Genomic DNA, 17383 nt, shown 5'->3' with positions numbered 1-17383 from the left:
TAATTATTCTGTTTTTGTTTTTTAAAGCTACACTCTTAATTAAAATAGTTACCTCAATACAACTCTTAAGTGTGGATCAGACCTAAGAGACTCTTGAACAGCATAATAACCAGTGCTGCAGTTTTGTGGGACTAAACCAGTTAGAGGCAAGCAAAACTGTAAGGGCAATTCTAAAACACACACTGAATTTAAAGACCGGGATGTACAACTTGACCAAGTAACAGTTGTCAGAGCCATAACTACATTTCCTGATTTTACTTCATATAAAAACACTTTTAGTAAAGGGTTTTGTATTCAATTTCTTCGTGATGGTGGGGTGGAAAAAAAGAACTTGACTGTTTAATTGTGCATTCATACATTCTCAAACAAGTCTCAGAGCATTTTTATGAACATGCACATTCTAAACGTAAGCTCTAACAGTCAATTCAAATACCATGAATTCTGAACTATTGTATCCCAGAATGCACAGCATACTACAGAGTGCACAAAATTTGACTGCAGACTGAGGTGACCAGCAGGACAGCTATTTTATTCAGATTCTGTGATACAGCCATCATGATGGCCAATTTAAGTACACTTTAAGTACCAATTTGGTACCCACTGCCTTACAATCTGAATACCACCCAACTATTTAAAAACAGAAACAAGTCTTACTTCCCAGCTTGATGAATAGCTTGATTAGTTTAACACTTCCTCCTCATCAGGGTCTATGTAGGAAGAACTTACTGAGAAAAACTAAGGTTCTGCATTTAGTTCTGCAAGTGGTGAGGGCCATGAGTATTCTCTTGTGGGAGCAAGTTCCATAGCTAGATCCAGCTTCTGTGAAAATTCTGTCTCCTAAACTAACAAGCCTTCTCCTGTTGGTCAACAGTTCCATTTTTCTGGTGGAACGTAGCTATCATGCAAATGGTCATGTAGTTAGGACCAATCCCAAAAAAAATTTTGGAACAAGATGCCTTCCAGTCAAACATACAATAGAAATTTTTGCACTCTGAAAAAAAAGACATTTATGATGAGACAAACTTGGTCTACGTTAGAAAATTAAGTTGGCTTACCTACATTGGTCAGGGAGGGATATAAAAAATCCACACCCCTGAGAGATGTAGTTAAGCCAACCTAACTCCCAGTGTAGACAGAGGTAGGTCAATGGAAGAATTCTTCTGTCATCCTCGCTACCACCTCTCAGCGAGGTGGATTACCTACACCAACATAACTGGTCACTTCAGTCTGCAATCAAATTTTGCGCACTCTGTAGTATGCTGTGCACTCTGGGATACAGTGGTCCAGAATTCATGGTACTTGAATTGACTGTTACAGCTTATGTTTAGAATGTGCATGTTTATAAAAATGCTCTAAGACTTGTTTGAGAATGTATGAGTGCACAATTAAACAGCCCTCCCATTTGCACAGGTAGTGTTTACTACACTGAAGGGCTGCAGCTTCCTGCTGCTGTAGCTTTTCAAGTGTAGACAAGACTTAAGGGCTTGTCTTCAAAGCTAAAAAAGCTGCTTTTTTCACCTCAGGGTAATTAACATGCCTTACCTATCCCAAGATAAAAAACACTGAAGAAAAAGCACTTCAGTTTTAGCATGAGGTAAACTGCCATGGTAAACTGCCATGGCTGGCAGGGGCATAGGGCTGTTTACCTCATGGTAAAACTGAAGTGCCTAGTCTTCAGTTTTTATCTCAAGATAGCTAAGGCATGTTAATTAACCTGAGATAAAAAGGCAGCTTTTTTAGCTATGAAGGGCTGAGGGGAAGAGCACATGGTCGCATTCATACAGTTTAAGGAAGCAACTTGGTGGCTCCTTTCTAAGTGCAAGCCCTGAGAGGGTGAAAGAGATGGACACTATTTACCTTTCTTTTAGAGATTCTCCTTGTTTCAGTGTAGGCTACCATGCAGAGGCTCTCTAATCTATACCTCTCCCTCCCAGCACCCACTTCAACCTCTTCTCCTTCCCCAATTACTCCCCCAAGAAATCTTAAAATTGTATTTGTTACTCTTGCTTCACAAGAAGAGGGTATAATTATCCTCAATTCAAAAGTCTCATATCAGTGGGACTCTAGAAAATTTTTATTGTATTATGGAAAACCAGAATTAATATAGAAATACTCTTGTTGCCATACCACTAATAAAACTACCTTGCATGGTAATACTATGTTACATAACTTTAAACACCTCAAATTTATGCACATTGTTGCAAGTGATTTTGGTGTAGTACTGTAGGCCCTTAAAACTGTGAAAACCTATCATCTCATTCCAACATAAATTAAAAGCCATTTATTAATTCTGTATTCAACACAGAGAAATAATCCCAGAGTAAACATGCCTTGTGATTTGTCTTGCATTTAATTTTTTTTTAAATGTGCAATTTTTAATTAACCATCTAAAATAGAATATATCACCATTTCCTCTTTATGGAGATTAAAAAGATGCAGTAAAATCTATATAATGGTTGATTGCACAGCACAAGCCAAACTGCCAACAAAATTCTGTACCTTATTGCTCAAATAGATGGGCTAGTCTGTTGGAGCCTAGAGAGGCCAACTCCAGGTGTTACAGTACATGAGGGGAAAAAAAAAAAAAAAACAGTCACATACCAGTTAGCAATGTCTTTGTGAGCCACTAAATTCTGCAGGAATGCTTGTAGTCCCAACTGTCGATCTTCCAGGAAGTCAGGGTTATAATTATCCTTGAACCAGCGCTTTGGTGGAAGTGCCAATCGAAAGCCTGGAAACATATCTTTTAACTGAAATAGAAACCAAAGACAAATGAAGGAAGACTACAAATAAAGTACCTACTGAAATACTCAGATAAGCCACTAAACAGCTTTTACCTTGAGAATCAAATTCCCTTCCACCCTCATTAACTCAAGCACAATGAGTATTTGGCATACATAAAATGACTAATCTACACTATAAATTTCTAATCACAGCATTGCCATTCATTGTTTGGCCCTGGGCAGTCAACTGACCTCTCCATTTTTCCATCTGAAAAATGGGAGGAGTTACCCACCTCACTTTTGTGTTTTGATGCTTTAATTTTTTATACTGTTATGTGTTATAAAGCACTGTGCAAATCCTAAGTATTACAGAATCAAACATTTCATCGGTGTTGCACATAGTTTGTAAAGTATAGAGATAGATTATATCTATATAGATATATAGATATAAAAATATAAAAGCCATTACAAATCCAGAGGAATGCAAGTCATCCTTTTTTGGGCCAGCCAATCAAAATCAGTTTTGACACATAAATGAAGCACTTCTGGTATAGAGCATTAACATTTCAAGATACACAGATCCAGCAAAAATCCCACTGCTAAATATTTTGTGGCATATTCACACAGCAATGAAATGTTTTTGAAGTGTCAGAAATAACTAACTTTTACACTATTTTACCAAAATATACAAATGAAATATGAAAATGAACTATTACTTATTCAATCATGCATTATAGTCTTGAACTGAAAATAAATTTGAGATATCATAAGGGGTCATTTGTTGCTAGGGTTGCCAACTTTCTGATTGCAGAAAACCGCACACCATTGCCCCACCCCATCAATGAGGCTCCGCCCCTGCTTACTCCATCTCCCCTTCCTCCATTGCTTGCTCTCCCACATCCTCACTCACTCATTTTCACTGGGCTGGGGAGGGTTGGAATGCAGGAGGAGGTGTGGGCTCAGGGGTGCAGGAGGCGGCTCCAGGCTGGGGGGTGGGGCAAGTGGTTGGTGTGTGGGAGGGCTCTCGCTTAATATGAGTCACCTATGCACTACTGCAGATAGATGTGTCTGTTTTTACAATCATACATATCAATTACTCAGGGCAGTAAACATTTAAAAGCTATTCCATGATAAAAGCAAAAAATATTGCCCAATGGTCTACTTCTATGATAAATATCACCTGTATTTCAACTAGAAACCTTAGTTGTAATTTCCCTGAAATTAAAAATGATCTCATGAATCTCAGTACTAACCTAAGTTGGAGGTTTTAAGTGTAATGTTCTCTTCATCTTGCTAGAAAACTGAAGGCTACATACACCTGTAACTATATCTGGGTTCTGCCATCATCCCAATCCACAGCCTAAGCTGATTTGTGTATTGCATCATGTCTTTTGAACCCTGTTTCATGTATGGCCTTTTAGCTCAGCTATCGATAGACCACAGTATTAGTATTAACATACATGTTGAGTAAACAACTATAATTATTAGTGCACAGACTTTTCTCTCTCTGCTTCTTTTAAGTCTTGTCTATCCTTAGAGTACCAATTTAACTTACTGTAAAGCACTTTAAGCCTAAAACTTTGAGAGGATTCACCTATTAAAATGATAAAGAAAAATTCCGAATTAAGCCAAAAAAATTTTTGAAAGTACTCTGCAAGAGGAATGAGACAAAAAATCCACTAAAATAGTTTTCCCTTTAAAACAAACAAAATGTCTTTATTATGTTATGATGCTGATAAAAAACTAGGAAATTCAAAGTAAAGGCTTTATATTAATGGCCTTCACTCACTCTCCTCCAAACAAAACTCCCTTGACAATATCATGTGAAAGTTTAGTCTTAGTTTCCAACTTTGACAACCTATATCCTAAGTAATGTTTTTTTGTAATGCATCCAGAAAATGCCTTCAGTCCCCCATCTACAAAACAAGATTAAGCTTTCTCCACCAAAACAAATCAGTTTTGACCTGTAGAGAAAGAGTGTCGCATTAAATCTCTGTGTTTATCAATTCTTGGCCTTTGTCTTGACATGACGAACAAAATTTAATTGTTAGATGACGACTAGGCTACTAGCAATTGAACTGATACCACCAACACTACAGCCAAGGAAAGAGAAAATGTGAAGGAAGAGGGTATGATCATGCTTTAACTAGTGCGAAAGCGGTACATAGAATGAGGAAGATGGAGATCAGGCTCTGAAATTTGTCCAGGAGGACAAACTAATTTACATTCAGTGGTCTTCTAGTTTAAACATTCTATTATATTTTGACACCTGTCATTATACAGGTGGCCTAGAGCAGAGGTGGGCAAACTACAGCCTGCGGGCCACATGCGGCCCACGGGACCGTCCTGCCCGGCCTTTGAGCTCCCCGCTGGGGAGGCTAGCCCCTGGCTCCTCCCCCACTGTCCCCTCTTCACCGCAGCCACGCCGCCGTGCGGGCAGTGCTCTGGGCGGTGGGGCTGCGCGCTCCTGCAGGGCGGCGCAGCAGCATGTCTGGCTCTGGCCAGGAGGTGCAGCTGCCAGACATGCTGCTCTGAGCCAGCATGGTAAGGGGGCCAGGGCCAGCGGCGTTTGGATAGGCATGGGAGTCCCGGGGGGCCTGTCGGGGGCGTGGATAGGGGTTGGGGCAATCAGGGGACAGGGGGTTTGAATGGGTGGGGGTTTCTGAGGGGGGCAGTCAGGGGGCGGGAAGTGGGAGGGGGCGGGAGGCCAGGCTGTTTGGGGAGGCACAGCCGTCCCTACCCAGCCCTCCATACAGTTTTGCAACCCCAATGTGGTCCTCGGGCCAAAGTTTGCCCACCCCTGGCCTAAAGGATAATTAACAACAGGCACAAGGACTCCATGGAAACACTGTATATGCGCAATGTGCAAGTTGTTACTTAAATTGCAAGACAATAACCAAGACATTGGTTATAACCATTATTGCACCCATGCTTCTTTGGGTCCATGTGCCTAAATCTCTTGATGTTAGATCAGGAGAAAAGGAACAAAAAGAAAAAGAACAGAACAAAAATTTAACAAGGATGAAAAGACAAATTACAATGTGTTTAAAAACATAAAAATGAAACATCAATGAACATACTGAAGAGGAAACAGAAATGTCAAATAGTAAAAGGCAAAATGTGAAGGACTTATTCTTGAGAATAAAGAGAAAATATCATTTCTCGTTGTAGACTCCCATACTCCTAAATTTTCACGTATCCCACCATTTGTATTCTATAAACACTGAACAAACTTGTCCAGCAGAAATATCAGAAGTTCACTGTAAAAGGATATTATTTCTGTAAAGTTAAAAGTTAAGTTGCTGGCATATACAAGCTCTCTCCTGTGTTAGCCTTTACTTTATATCAGCTTCTTGTAATTAAAAAAATCAATACTTATGGAATCTATTAACTCACAAATCTCTGAAGACAAACACAGAAGACTAGCATTTCCCATAAACATATGTAATACTTTTGGTGCTCATATAAATCAGGAGCATCAGATCATACTGTTGATCAATACAATTCTACTGCATTGGAGACACTATGAAGATGAGGAGGTTAGATAAATACTCTATCATTCTTATAAGAGAAACTGGATAGTCTTACCCCACTTCTATCCAAGTGTTTAATTATTATGAGTTAAATACCCTGCACTCAGGTACATACACAGTGTATTATGAAGCATTAAAAGTTTCACTTGAAAAAAAATCATGAATTTTTTTCTAAAAGTGATAAATCCCAGTGTTTTCCAGTCATTAGTATAAACAAACAAGTCCCTTATATGTGCAAAGGAAGCAAAAGCAGAAGCAGAAGAAAGGTTAACGTAAGATAAGCAAAGTTAGAAATAAAGGAAACAAAAACAATAGAAAGATCACACAAAATCATTTGAGAACTTGCCAGTTTAAACTTGTTACTCACCTTGTCATTAAGCCTAGAGAAGTCAGTGTACCTTCTGAAAACCACCCAACTCTCCTCTGGACTTCTTTTTACCAGTATTTTGTAAACCTATTATGTAAAAATCAATAGCATAGCTTCAAAAAAGGGTACAAGCAGGGCATCTTCCTATTATAGTTCTATGATTGGAAGGCTGAAATAACTCTCCTGTTCGAGAAAGTGGAAGGATGATATAAATGAAAAAAGTTTAACCAAACATATTAGCTAAAGATATTCTACAGATTAAAAAGCCCTAAATTTAAAAGTTCTCTTAACATTTAAATGGAAATTAACATGCACTGATCATGAAGGGGAAACTAAGGACTGACTTGGAAAGGGAAGGGCAAAAAAGGAAAACTCCTTTCTCTCGAAGAACAAAGGGTGAAATCCTGGCTCCAATGAAGTCAATGGTAAACTCCGATTGGGGGAAATCCTGGCTCCACTGAAGTCAAAGTATTTTCCACCTAAGTTGAAACCTTTGGTACCAAAGATACATCAACAAAACATGCTATAACTAATTAGGTCTGTTGGAATTAGCCTGTATTACAGCTTTACTTTTTACTGATCCATGACACCAATCTCGCTCTTAAACATAACATTGATGCTACCAAGCAGGCTCTGGGGCAGTATTAAGTTTGAACTCTGTATCATCTAAAAGATCCAGATCTGCACTGGATAACGGTTTGAAAATTTGGTTGCACACACTCACACGTTCAGGTACTGCAGGACAACTCTGCTCCCTCCCCCCCTCCCAAAAAGACAATCACTGTTTTGGCTTCCATTTTTATTGAGCCTGGTAGTTTTTGTCCTCCCAAGTGACTGAACATGACAAACCAGCCAATAATGTACACATTAGTTCAGAGTGACCGAGCTGACAGTATCAAAATTGTAGTCATTGATCACTTGACTCAGATGTGGTGTCATTACACCACAACAACCCCACTTGATCAGGACATGCATGCAAATGAACAGGCACAAGGGATGGATTTTAAGCAGCAAGCCAAACTTTAACACTAATGTGCCCTTTCCCCATCTCACATACAACAGGTATTTAAGTGGGTCCAGTTTGGTGTTCACGACTTACAACATACAACCAATAACTTGGGGTAGACCCAGCTAGGCCCAACCTTGAGACTCAACTCACTTCTGAACGTCTCTACCTACTTCTGCATGGGAGGTAACAGTTATCAAGGGAGGACCTTAGTCTGAAGATTTCAGGTTTCCCATTTTTCCCCATAGCAAAAAGACCACCAGTGAAATCCTGAGTCTCACCTACCTTTGGAATCTGGTCCCTTTTAGCCTTATCCACGATGGAGGAAGAGGCTTTTGAAAAGCCCAGGGAAGTTTAAATAGGAGAAGGGGCTTTCAGGAGAACCAGCTGACTAGCCTGTTCGCCCATCCCAAACCAATGGCAAGCCAGCAGACCTGAGGGGTGGAAGCCCCTTTACCACACATGCATGAACTTTCATGTTCTCCCCATGCACTGCGTACTCCTCCTTCAGGCTGCTCAAGATTATTCCCCTGTGGACTGCAGGGAAGGGGCACTTTTCCACCTTTCATTATGAATGGGAGACTCAACCTTTTTGGATATGGGGGAGAGGAAAGAGGCATGGAAAAAAGTGACAGAGGCAGAGATAAAGGTATAGAAAAATGCATTAATACCATGGAGCTAAAGAGGTACTGTTACACAGAAAATATTAACATTGTCCAAAAGAAAATAAGCTGAGTATCAGTGATCTACAATATATAATATTTAAGTACATGAAGATCTGCAGTGAATCAAGAACTCATGACTTTATTAGTAAAAACAATGTGAAGATACTTCCAGTACTCCAAGATTACAACCTTGACTTCCAAGTGTAAGAAAAATAATTAAAAGTTTAGTTAATATTGGGGTTTTTTTGCACCGTATAGGCTGATACAGCTCCTTGATTAAATTGACAAGAAGCAAGAAATTTCTGGCAATTTAATTGTAAACAATTCTTCCCCCAGAGATATCCTATATATACTCTGCTTCTTCATACATTTTTCTTAACCACCTTTTTCCACTTGTATAATAAATTTTACAGTACTTCAAGTTTTTCATAGCAGATTCTTCATTTACTGGTCAAATACAAATTCTGCTATAGTCTCAGTAGCTGATAACTCTCAATTCTGGGAAATCTATGTGAATCCTCCTCAGAGAGTTAGACTACTTTTTGCTTATTTGGTCCTTCATAAAGGTAAAATTGTAGACAGTTGTACTATGGTTTAAAAATACACAGAATGATATGAAAAAGAAAATACAAATACACACATATATGAATAGGTCTTTAAGAATATGTCTACACAGTAAAGAGAAACCTGTGGCTAGCCCATGCTTGCTGGCTTGGGCTGTGCGGCGGTTTCACTGTTATGTAGACTTTCCCTTCTTATAAATTAAAAAGACTTTTTATATATTTAACACCATTATAAATGCTGGAGGCAAAGTGGAGTTTGGGATGGAGGCTGACAGCTCGTGACCCCCCCATGTAAGAACTTTGTGACCCCCTGAGGGGTCCCAACTCCCAGCTTGAGAACCCCTGATCCAATGGCTAGAAGTTGAAGCTAGACATATTCAAACTGGAAAAAAAGGTGTAAAGTTTTAACAGTAATTTAATTAACCATTGGAATAATTTACCAAGGCTCGTGGTGAATTCTCCATCCCTGACAATTTTTAAATCAATATTGGATGTTTTTATAAAAGATATGCTCTAAGCATTATTTTTGCTAAGTTCAATGGGCCTGTGTTATACAGGAGGTCAAACTGGATGATCACAATGGTTTGTTCTGACCTTGGAATCTATGAATCTATAAGGCAAAGAACTGGGTTCTAATGCAGAGTGTCTGTGATTTTGGGAAAGAAAACCTACGTGCCTCAGTTTCCCCATCTGTACAATGGGGAAACTACTCTCACACCTCACAGCAGTATTTAGAAGCTAAATTAATATTTGTAATGCACTCCGAGATCCTTGAACTGAAGGTTTAATTATTTAAATGAAAAGCATTATGAAATCAAATTCATGATCCTATTATCTTTACAGGAGGAATTGCACTTCTCTGAAACAAACTTACAGTGAATTTTGCCCTTTCTTCCATCACCTCATAACCCAGTATAGTAGGTGTAGAAGGTCGATCTTCCCAGCTCCCAGAGTCTGTATTTTGCTCAATATCTTCCATAGGCTGAGTACAGTATTCAATAGATGTGTCCACAGCTGTAAATTTAGTCCTAACAAGTGGACTACTGCATATAGATGACATGGACCCAATCTGTTCAGGCACACTCATCTTTTTAAAACTACCAATGGTAGAGTCCTCCAGCTGTCCTTTTGAAGAATTTGAGCTTGTTGAGATGCTCCCAAAGGAAGAACTTCTTTGGTTTCTGTGTGTTGTAAAGTTGGAAGAGGAATTTCCTATAGGAATAGGAACAGGAACATAGGGGGTTGCCATTCTTCATTAGAAAACTTCAGCAAATCTATACTTTGTGGTCCAAGAGTTTAAGGTTCATTCTCTTCTTTTCAAGAATACAATATCTGGAAACAAAGAAAACTTTGAAATGACTATCTTTCTTCATATTTCTACAATGAATGTAATGTTAAAATACTGTATTTGGAGGAGTCCACAATTACATTAAGATAACAGTTAAAACACCATTACATGGAATGTGCTATCATTTTAAGTGTCCCCTCAAAAGTTAATCTTTAATTTTTAAAAGGTGCATTGTCAGAGAAGTGCCTCTACCTCTCAGAGCCTCAAAACCTGAATGGATAGTTAAGGTATGACTTGCATCCCATTACATAACCCCCCCCCGCAAAAAGATTTAAATACTGTTGCATCATGGGTGACGCGTAGTGGAGGCTAAGCCTCCCCGAACCTCACACTGCTGGAAAGGAGGGGCTGTGGTGGATTTGGGACGCTCAGAAAAATCTCCCCCCACCATGGTCCTGGGGCTGGAGGCGCTCTCACTCCCTGCCATGGCCTCGGGGCCCTGGCGGGGGCACAGAGCTTTTCCTGTCTCAGGGCTGCAGCAGGGGTGGGGGAGGGGGAAGAAGCAGGGCCTTAGACGGAAGAGGTGAAGTGGGGGTAGAGCTGCAAAGGAAGAGGTGGAACAGGATGGGGGCTTGGGCAAACGGAAGAGGCAAAAGAGCGGAGAGGCTCCGGGCTCCAGCTAGGGTTGAGAGCTCTGCCGGTCCAGGCCAAGAGCTCGACCCCGGCTGAGTTCTCAGGTCCCCCATCCACTCGTGGCCCCGACCCAACTCTCAGCAGGGTGTGGGTGGGGCCTGACAGCAGCAAGTGGGACATGGCCTTGGCCGAAAGAGGCGAGGCAGGGCAGGGGACTAGCCTTCCCAAGGGGAAGCGTCCCTCGCCGCCCATGTGTTGCATCACTAGTCTGCTGGAAAAATTATAACTTTAGGTTAAATATATAGATACTTAAAACAAACTGCAACTTTTAAAAATTTTGTAATTACTAATATTTAGCATAAACAAATTGAAGCTTCCCTCCTGAAGTGTTACCAATTATACATTTTTGAAAGGCTTCAGAAGCACACAGTACAAACCAAATCCTTATGAATAATAATAATAATAATAATGATTTACATATTATGAATCAACGGAAACACATAGTAACCTACAGGTGTGGGTGGAATGGAAGATACATTTGCGTACATATAATATGTACTAAAATATGACAAGTATCCTTGGAAAGGAAATTATGAGTATGAAAAAAATGCTTAAGTGTAGAGCATATAATATTGCAGGCATTTATAGGGCATTCATAACCATGTTATCTGGGCACATTTTACATGGTTTGAGCTGGAAGCAATTAAGTATTAGAAGCATTTGCAGAACGAGTGGAGATTAGAGATTAAAAAGCTCAAAAATAATAATGGGGGATTTCAACTATCCCCATATTGACTGGGTACATGTCACCTTGGGACGGGATGCAGAGGTAAAGCTTCGTGACACCTTAAATGACTGCTTCTTGGAGCAGCTAGTCCTGGAACCCACAAGAGGAGAGGCAATTTTGATTTAGTCCAACGAGAAGCGCAGGATCTAGTCCAAGAGGTGAATATAGCTGGACCGCTTGGTAATAGTGACCATAATATAATTAAATTTAACATCTCTGTGGCAGGGGAAACACCACAGAAGCCCAACCACAGTAGCACTTAATTTCAGAAAGGGGAACTACACAAAAATGAGGAAGTTAAACAGATATTAAAAAGGTACATTGCCAAAAGTGAAATTCCTGCAAGCTACATGGAAACTTTAAATACACCATAATAGAGGTTCAACTTAAATGTATACCCCAAATCAAAAAACATAGTAAGAGAACCAAAAAAGTGTGACCGTGGCTAAACAAAGTAAAAGAAGCAGTGAGAGGCAAAAAGGCATTCTTTAAAAAGTAGAAGTTAAATCCTATTGAGGAAAATAGAAAGGAGCATAAACTCTGGCAAGTGAAGTATAAAATATAATTAGGAAGGCCAAAAAAGAATATGAAGAACAGCTAGCCAAAGACTCAAAGTAATAGCAAAAAAATTAAGTACATCAGAAGCAGGAAGCCTGCCAAACAACCAGTGAGGCCACTGGATGATCAAGATGCTAAAGGAGCACTCAAAAACGATATGGCCATCATGGAGAAATTAAATGAATTCTTTGCATCACTCTTCACAGCTGAGGATGTGAGGGAGATCCTTAGATTTGTCACCTAAGAAGAATGGCTCAAATTTGGGAAACTGTCTCAGACTGAGGTGTCATTAGAGGAGTTTTTGGAACAAATTGTTAAATTAAACAGTAATAAGTCACCAGGACCAGATGGCATTCACCCAAGAGTTCTGAAGGAACTCAAATATGAAATTGCAGAACTACTAACTGTGGTGTGTAACCTATCATTTAAATCTGCTTCTGTACCAAATGACTGGAGGATAGCTAATGTGACGCCCATTTTTAAAAAGGTCTGCACAGGTGATCCCGGCAATTATAGTCCAAGAAGCCTGATTTCAGTACCAGGCAAACTTGTTGAAACTATATTAAAGAACAAAATTGTCAGACATATAGATGAACATAATTTGTTGGGGAAGAGTCAACATGTTTTTTGCAAAGAAAAATCATGCCTCACCAATCTACTAGAATTATTTGAGGGGGTCAACAAGCATGTGGACAGGGGGATCCAGTGGATATAGTATAGTACTTAGATTTTCAGAAAGCCTTTGACAAGATCCCTCACCCAAAGGATCTTAAGCAAACTAAGCTGCCATGGGATAAGAGGGAAGGTCATCTCATGGATTGATAACTGCTTAAAAGATAGGAAACAAAGGGTAGGAATAAATGGTCAGTTTTTCAGAACGGAGAGAAGTAAATAGTGGTGTCCCTCAGGGGTCTGTACTGCAACCAGTACTATTCAACATATTCATAAATCATCTGGAAAAAGGAATAAACAGTGAGGTGGCAAAATTTGCAGATGATACAAAACTACTCAAGATAGTTAAGTCTAAAGCAAACTGTGAAGAGCTACAAAGGGATCTCACAAAACTGGGTGACTGGGCAACAAAATGGCAGATGAAACTCAATGCTGATAAATGCAAATAATGCACATTAAAAAACATAATACCAATTATACATATAAAATGATGGGATCTAAATTAGTTGTTACCACTCAAGAGAGATCTTGGAATCAATGTGGATAGTTGTTCTCTGAAAACATCCACTCAATGTGCAGCAGCAGTCAAAAAAGCAAATAGAACATTGGGAATCATTAAGAAAGGGACAGTTAATAAGACAGAAAATATCATATTGCCTCCATATAAATCCATGGTACGCCCACATCTTGAATACTGAGTGCAGATGTGGTCGCCCCATCTCAAAAAAGATATCCTGGAATTGGAAATGGTTCAGAAAAGGGCGACAAATGACTAGGGGTATGGAACAGCTTACGTATGAGGAGAGATTAATAAGATTGGGACTTTCAGCTTGAAAAAGAGACGATTAAGGGGGGATATGATAGAGGTCTATAAAATCATGACTGGTGTGGAGAAAAAACAAGGAAGTATAATTTACTACTTCTCATAACACAAGAACTAGGGGTCACTAAATGAAATCCATAGGCAGCAGGTTTAAAACAAACAAAAGGAAGTATTTCTTCAGACAATGCACAGTTAACCTGTGGAACTCTTTGCCACAGGATGTTGTGAAGCCCAAGACTATAACAGCGTTCAAAAAAGAACTAGATACCATTCATGGAGAATAGATCCATCAATGGCTATTAGCTAGGATGCGCAGGGATGGTGTCCCTAGCCTCTGTTTGCCAGAAACTGGGAATGGGTGACAGGGAATGGATCACTTGAGGATTACCTGTTCTGTTCATTCCCTCTGGGGCACCTGGCATTAGCCACTGTCAGAAGACAGGATACTGGGCTAGATGGACCTTTGTTCTGACCCAGTATGGCCGTTCTTTTGTTCTTAACTGCTTCAGGCACCCTGACTTTAAAGACATATATAATGTGCAAGAACACACTACTTCATACTTGGAGATCATTTTATACAGTTTTAAATTCTCAAACAAACAAACAAACATTTTGACCTATTATTTGCTAATGGTGGAGCTCAAAAATACAAAAAAACCCTAGAATCTTTGTATGGAACCAAATCATCAGAAAAAGAAAATGATGCAAATGTGACAGCCCAAAATCTCAACTGAACTTGAAGTAATTGCTCCTATGCATTTACTTGGATTGACACAATACATGAAAAGGAAGAAGAAAAAACAGACAAAAAATTGTTTTGCTACTTGCCTAAAAGTGTTTTGTCAGATAAGAGGCTCACATTGATGCAGTGAAGATGACCGGTTAAGGATCATTTTAAATGAGCTACCCATTTAATGCATTAAAGTTTAATACTACTCTCACATTTAATTACAATAAAGCAGTGGAATCATTTATACCTTAGCTACTTCATGGATACATACAGCAAAACATTCAGCACACTCTTTCTAGTGCTACAACAAAGTAAACAACTTTTCTCCATCTTATCCAGACAGACCTTGATTTTCCCTGTTCTTCGGAAGAGATTTGTTCCTCTCCCAAAACTCTGTTTGGGATAGTTCACCCCAACAGCAAGCAAAGATTACACAGAAAGAAAAGAGCAGTCACCCTTGAAATTGTTGTCTGAAAATGATTAACTACTAAACACACACCATCAAAGAACCGGATTCCAGAATTTCTGCATCATCGCATGCTACAAAACAAAGATGTTAATTTCTCCTGCCTCCATGTTTGCAACACCCAACTCTTCTCTCCTTGAAGTGAAGCATCTAAACTCAACACACCATAAAGAAAGAATCTGTCTGTATTTAAATGTATTGGATACTGCTAACGGTTTAAAAATCAGTATGTTTTTCACTAAAGCCACACCAAAAAAAGAGTTAAAAATGACAAAACTTAAAATCATACATTGTAAACAAAATTTTATTTAGAATTTATGATGATGTTTTTTAAAAAACAACAACAATTTACTTGTCAGTATTTATGCCCTGTTTAATTTGAGTGCTTCTCTACTTGGACAATGAAGTCAGTATTGTTTTAGTCAATTTCACTTAGAATCATAGAATCATACACTTCTAGTGTACACTTCTAATCAAACACTTCTAGTGTTCTGGTTTCAAACACTTGACTTTTGTTAAAATTTAGGAACATTTCTATTGGTCTTAGGTTCTATAAAACTTTGTTTTTACAAAAAATAAATTTGGGGCTAAATTTACATGGATACTGTCCATTTAGCCATTTATTAGTTTACTGAGATATTGCTCAGAGACTCAGTGAAGCTCAGGCCATTGTGCAAAATGTTGTAAAAAAAACCCAAACATACAGGAGCTTATTAATCAACAAGACAAAGGTGGCAGCAATAAAAAAGTGTGCTTACATAGGCTAGCTATGTCCATATGGTTCTGAATAATTTACATTTTTAAAACTAAATAAGAATCTCCACTAGCTCTTTACCCAGACATCAGCTGACATCTGCTCAGTAGTTTGTATTACTTCAAAACTGTTAGAACACATTCCAAAAATGTGGCAAATATCAAGCAAATGAACATTTGGTACTGTGATACAGCCCCAATCCTATTACACTATTCGAGTGCAAACTGCTTTCTTAACATTAAATTTTCCAAATCTATCAGATAAATAGGCATATCAATGCATCTAATTATACAGCACAAGAGGACACATAGAAAACTCCCCCCCCACCCCCCACACACTATTGAGTGCTCCACTATCTGGAACCTGGTAATTTGAACATTTTCTTCTTACATAATTTATACCATGTAGGCCAGTTCTTTTCAACCTTTTTTCATTTGCGGGCCCCTAAACAAAGACTCCTGGGGGTCTACAAACCACAGGCTGAAAACCACGAATATAGGCAATTTGAGTATTTTTTTATAATGCATATAACTTTTAGGAATAAGAAGCACTATCTTGCATTTACAGAATCTGCACTTTCTTCTTCATATTTAGGCCTTCATACCTGGTGTATGTTGTCCGAACAGTCTTTTCTAGCTCATTAAGTCAATGGCAAAACTTCAGCGGGAGCAGAATCAGGCTCCAGTGGCAGGCCCCTTGAACCAGACCGCAGCTTCTTTACCTACTATACAGGTCCACAAGCGATTCCCACTTTTAAGACATCGAAAAACGTGAACACCTGCCCGCTACAAGGCAGGACGATATACCAGCCCAGACGCAAAATACATTCACCCACCTGACGATGAAACAGGATTTATTTTATTCCCCAGTGAGTTTCATTCGCCCAGGCAGCCAGCGCCGGGGCGGAGACCAGCCAGGCAGCGTGGGCAGCGCAGCAGCCCAGCGCGGCTGGGGAAGGGGCGCGCTGCCGAGGCCCCCGGGACGGCCCGGCCACGGCTGCGGCGGGGGCTACCCGCGACCAGGGTCTCAGTGACTAGCCGGCCCGGCAGGGGGCAGCGGGTCACGGTACCCCGCACCGCCCGCCTCAGCGCGCGGGGGGCCGCCCCTGCTCCCCGGGCCGCCAATACCCCGCCTCTCGGCGGGGCTCGGCTCCCTCCCTGCGCAGAGACTCCGCCCCCCACCCGAGTGCCCCAAGGGGAGCGGGGACCCCGACACCTCCTCACCTGCTCCCCGCCGCGCTCAGCCGCCGCCGCCGCACCAGCTGCCCCGCCCCCATCTCGCGCGCAGGGAGGCGGGGCTAGGCCCAGGTTCGCGAGGGAAGGGGCGGGGTAACGGTGCCAGTACCTGTGGGGTTCGGCCCTGCAACGGGCACTGGGACGGACGGGCCTAGGCCCGCCCCCCCACGCCGCTGGGCAGTGCCGAGTGCCCCTCCCTGCTGACTGTCGGCCGTGAGCTTGAAAAGCATTAAGACTACAAGTCCCAGCAGGCACTGGGGCCACAAATAGACGGCCACACCCGGCAGACGCCGCGGCAAAAACTGCGGCGCATGCTAGGACCTGCAGGCTCTACTCACGGTATTGCGTGTTAGGTCACGCACGCCCCATGCGTCGCATTGTATGCTGGGAGTTGTAGTCTTATGGGTTGGCTAGTCCTGCTGGTTGCTATGCAGACTATATTGCTGATACTTGTGCTATCTTGAAGCAGAATCTGACTTTCCCCCTCCCTTCTGTTTGTACTAGCACAGCCAGTAGCAGCAGGTTGTGCAGTAAATAGACACTTTGCCACAGGGAAAGGATTTTAAACTTTTGCAGTCCT

General features: G+C 40.7%; 1 protein-coding gene across 7 annotated transcripts in view; it reads right to left on the bottom strand.

Moving 5' to 3' along the window:
• Window positions 1–17105, bottom strand: part of SNX16 (sorting nexin 16) — a 41512-nt gene extending 24407 nt beyond the window's left edge. The window contains exons 1-5 of one of the 7 annotated variants that reach the window (XM_084620541.1): window positions 16792–17099; window positions 16173–16403; window positions 9732–10189; window positions 6624–6710; window positions 2602–2750 (exon numbers count right to left, since the gene is read on the bottom strand). In XM_084620541.1, the coding sequence (XP_084476667.1) occupies window positions 2602–2750; window positions 6624–6710; window positions 9732–10106 (611 nt within the window). In that variant the 5' untranslated portion in view covers window positions 10107–10189; window positions 16173–16403; window positions 16792–17099. Of the gene's footprint in view, window positions 1–2601; window positions 2751–6623; window positions 6711–9731; window positions 10190–16172; window positions 16711–16791 lie in introns of those variants that run through there. The other 6 variants (XM_084620542.1, XM_084620546.1, XM_084620540.1 and 3 more) reach the window with 6 other exon arrangements.
• Between the last annotated feature and the right edge of the window lie 278 nt (window positions 17106–17383).

The sequence above is a fragment of the Lepidochelys olivacea genome, assembly GCF_965140295.1.
Source record: "Lepidochelys olivacea isolate rLepOli2 genome assembly, chromosome: 2".
NCBI lineage: Eukaryota > Metazoa > Chordata > Testudines > Cheloniidae > Lepidochelys > Lepidochelys olivacea.
This window is presented reverse-complemented; position numbering and strand designations above follow the sequence as displayed.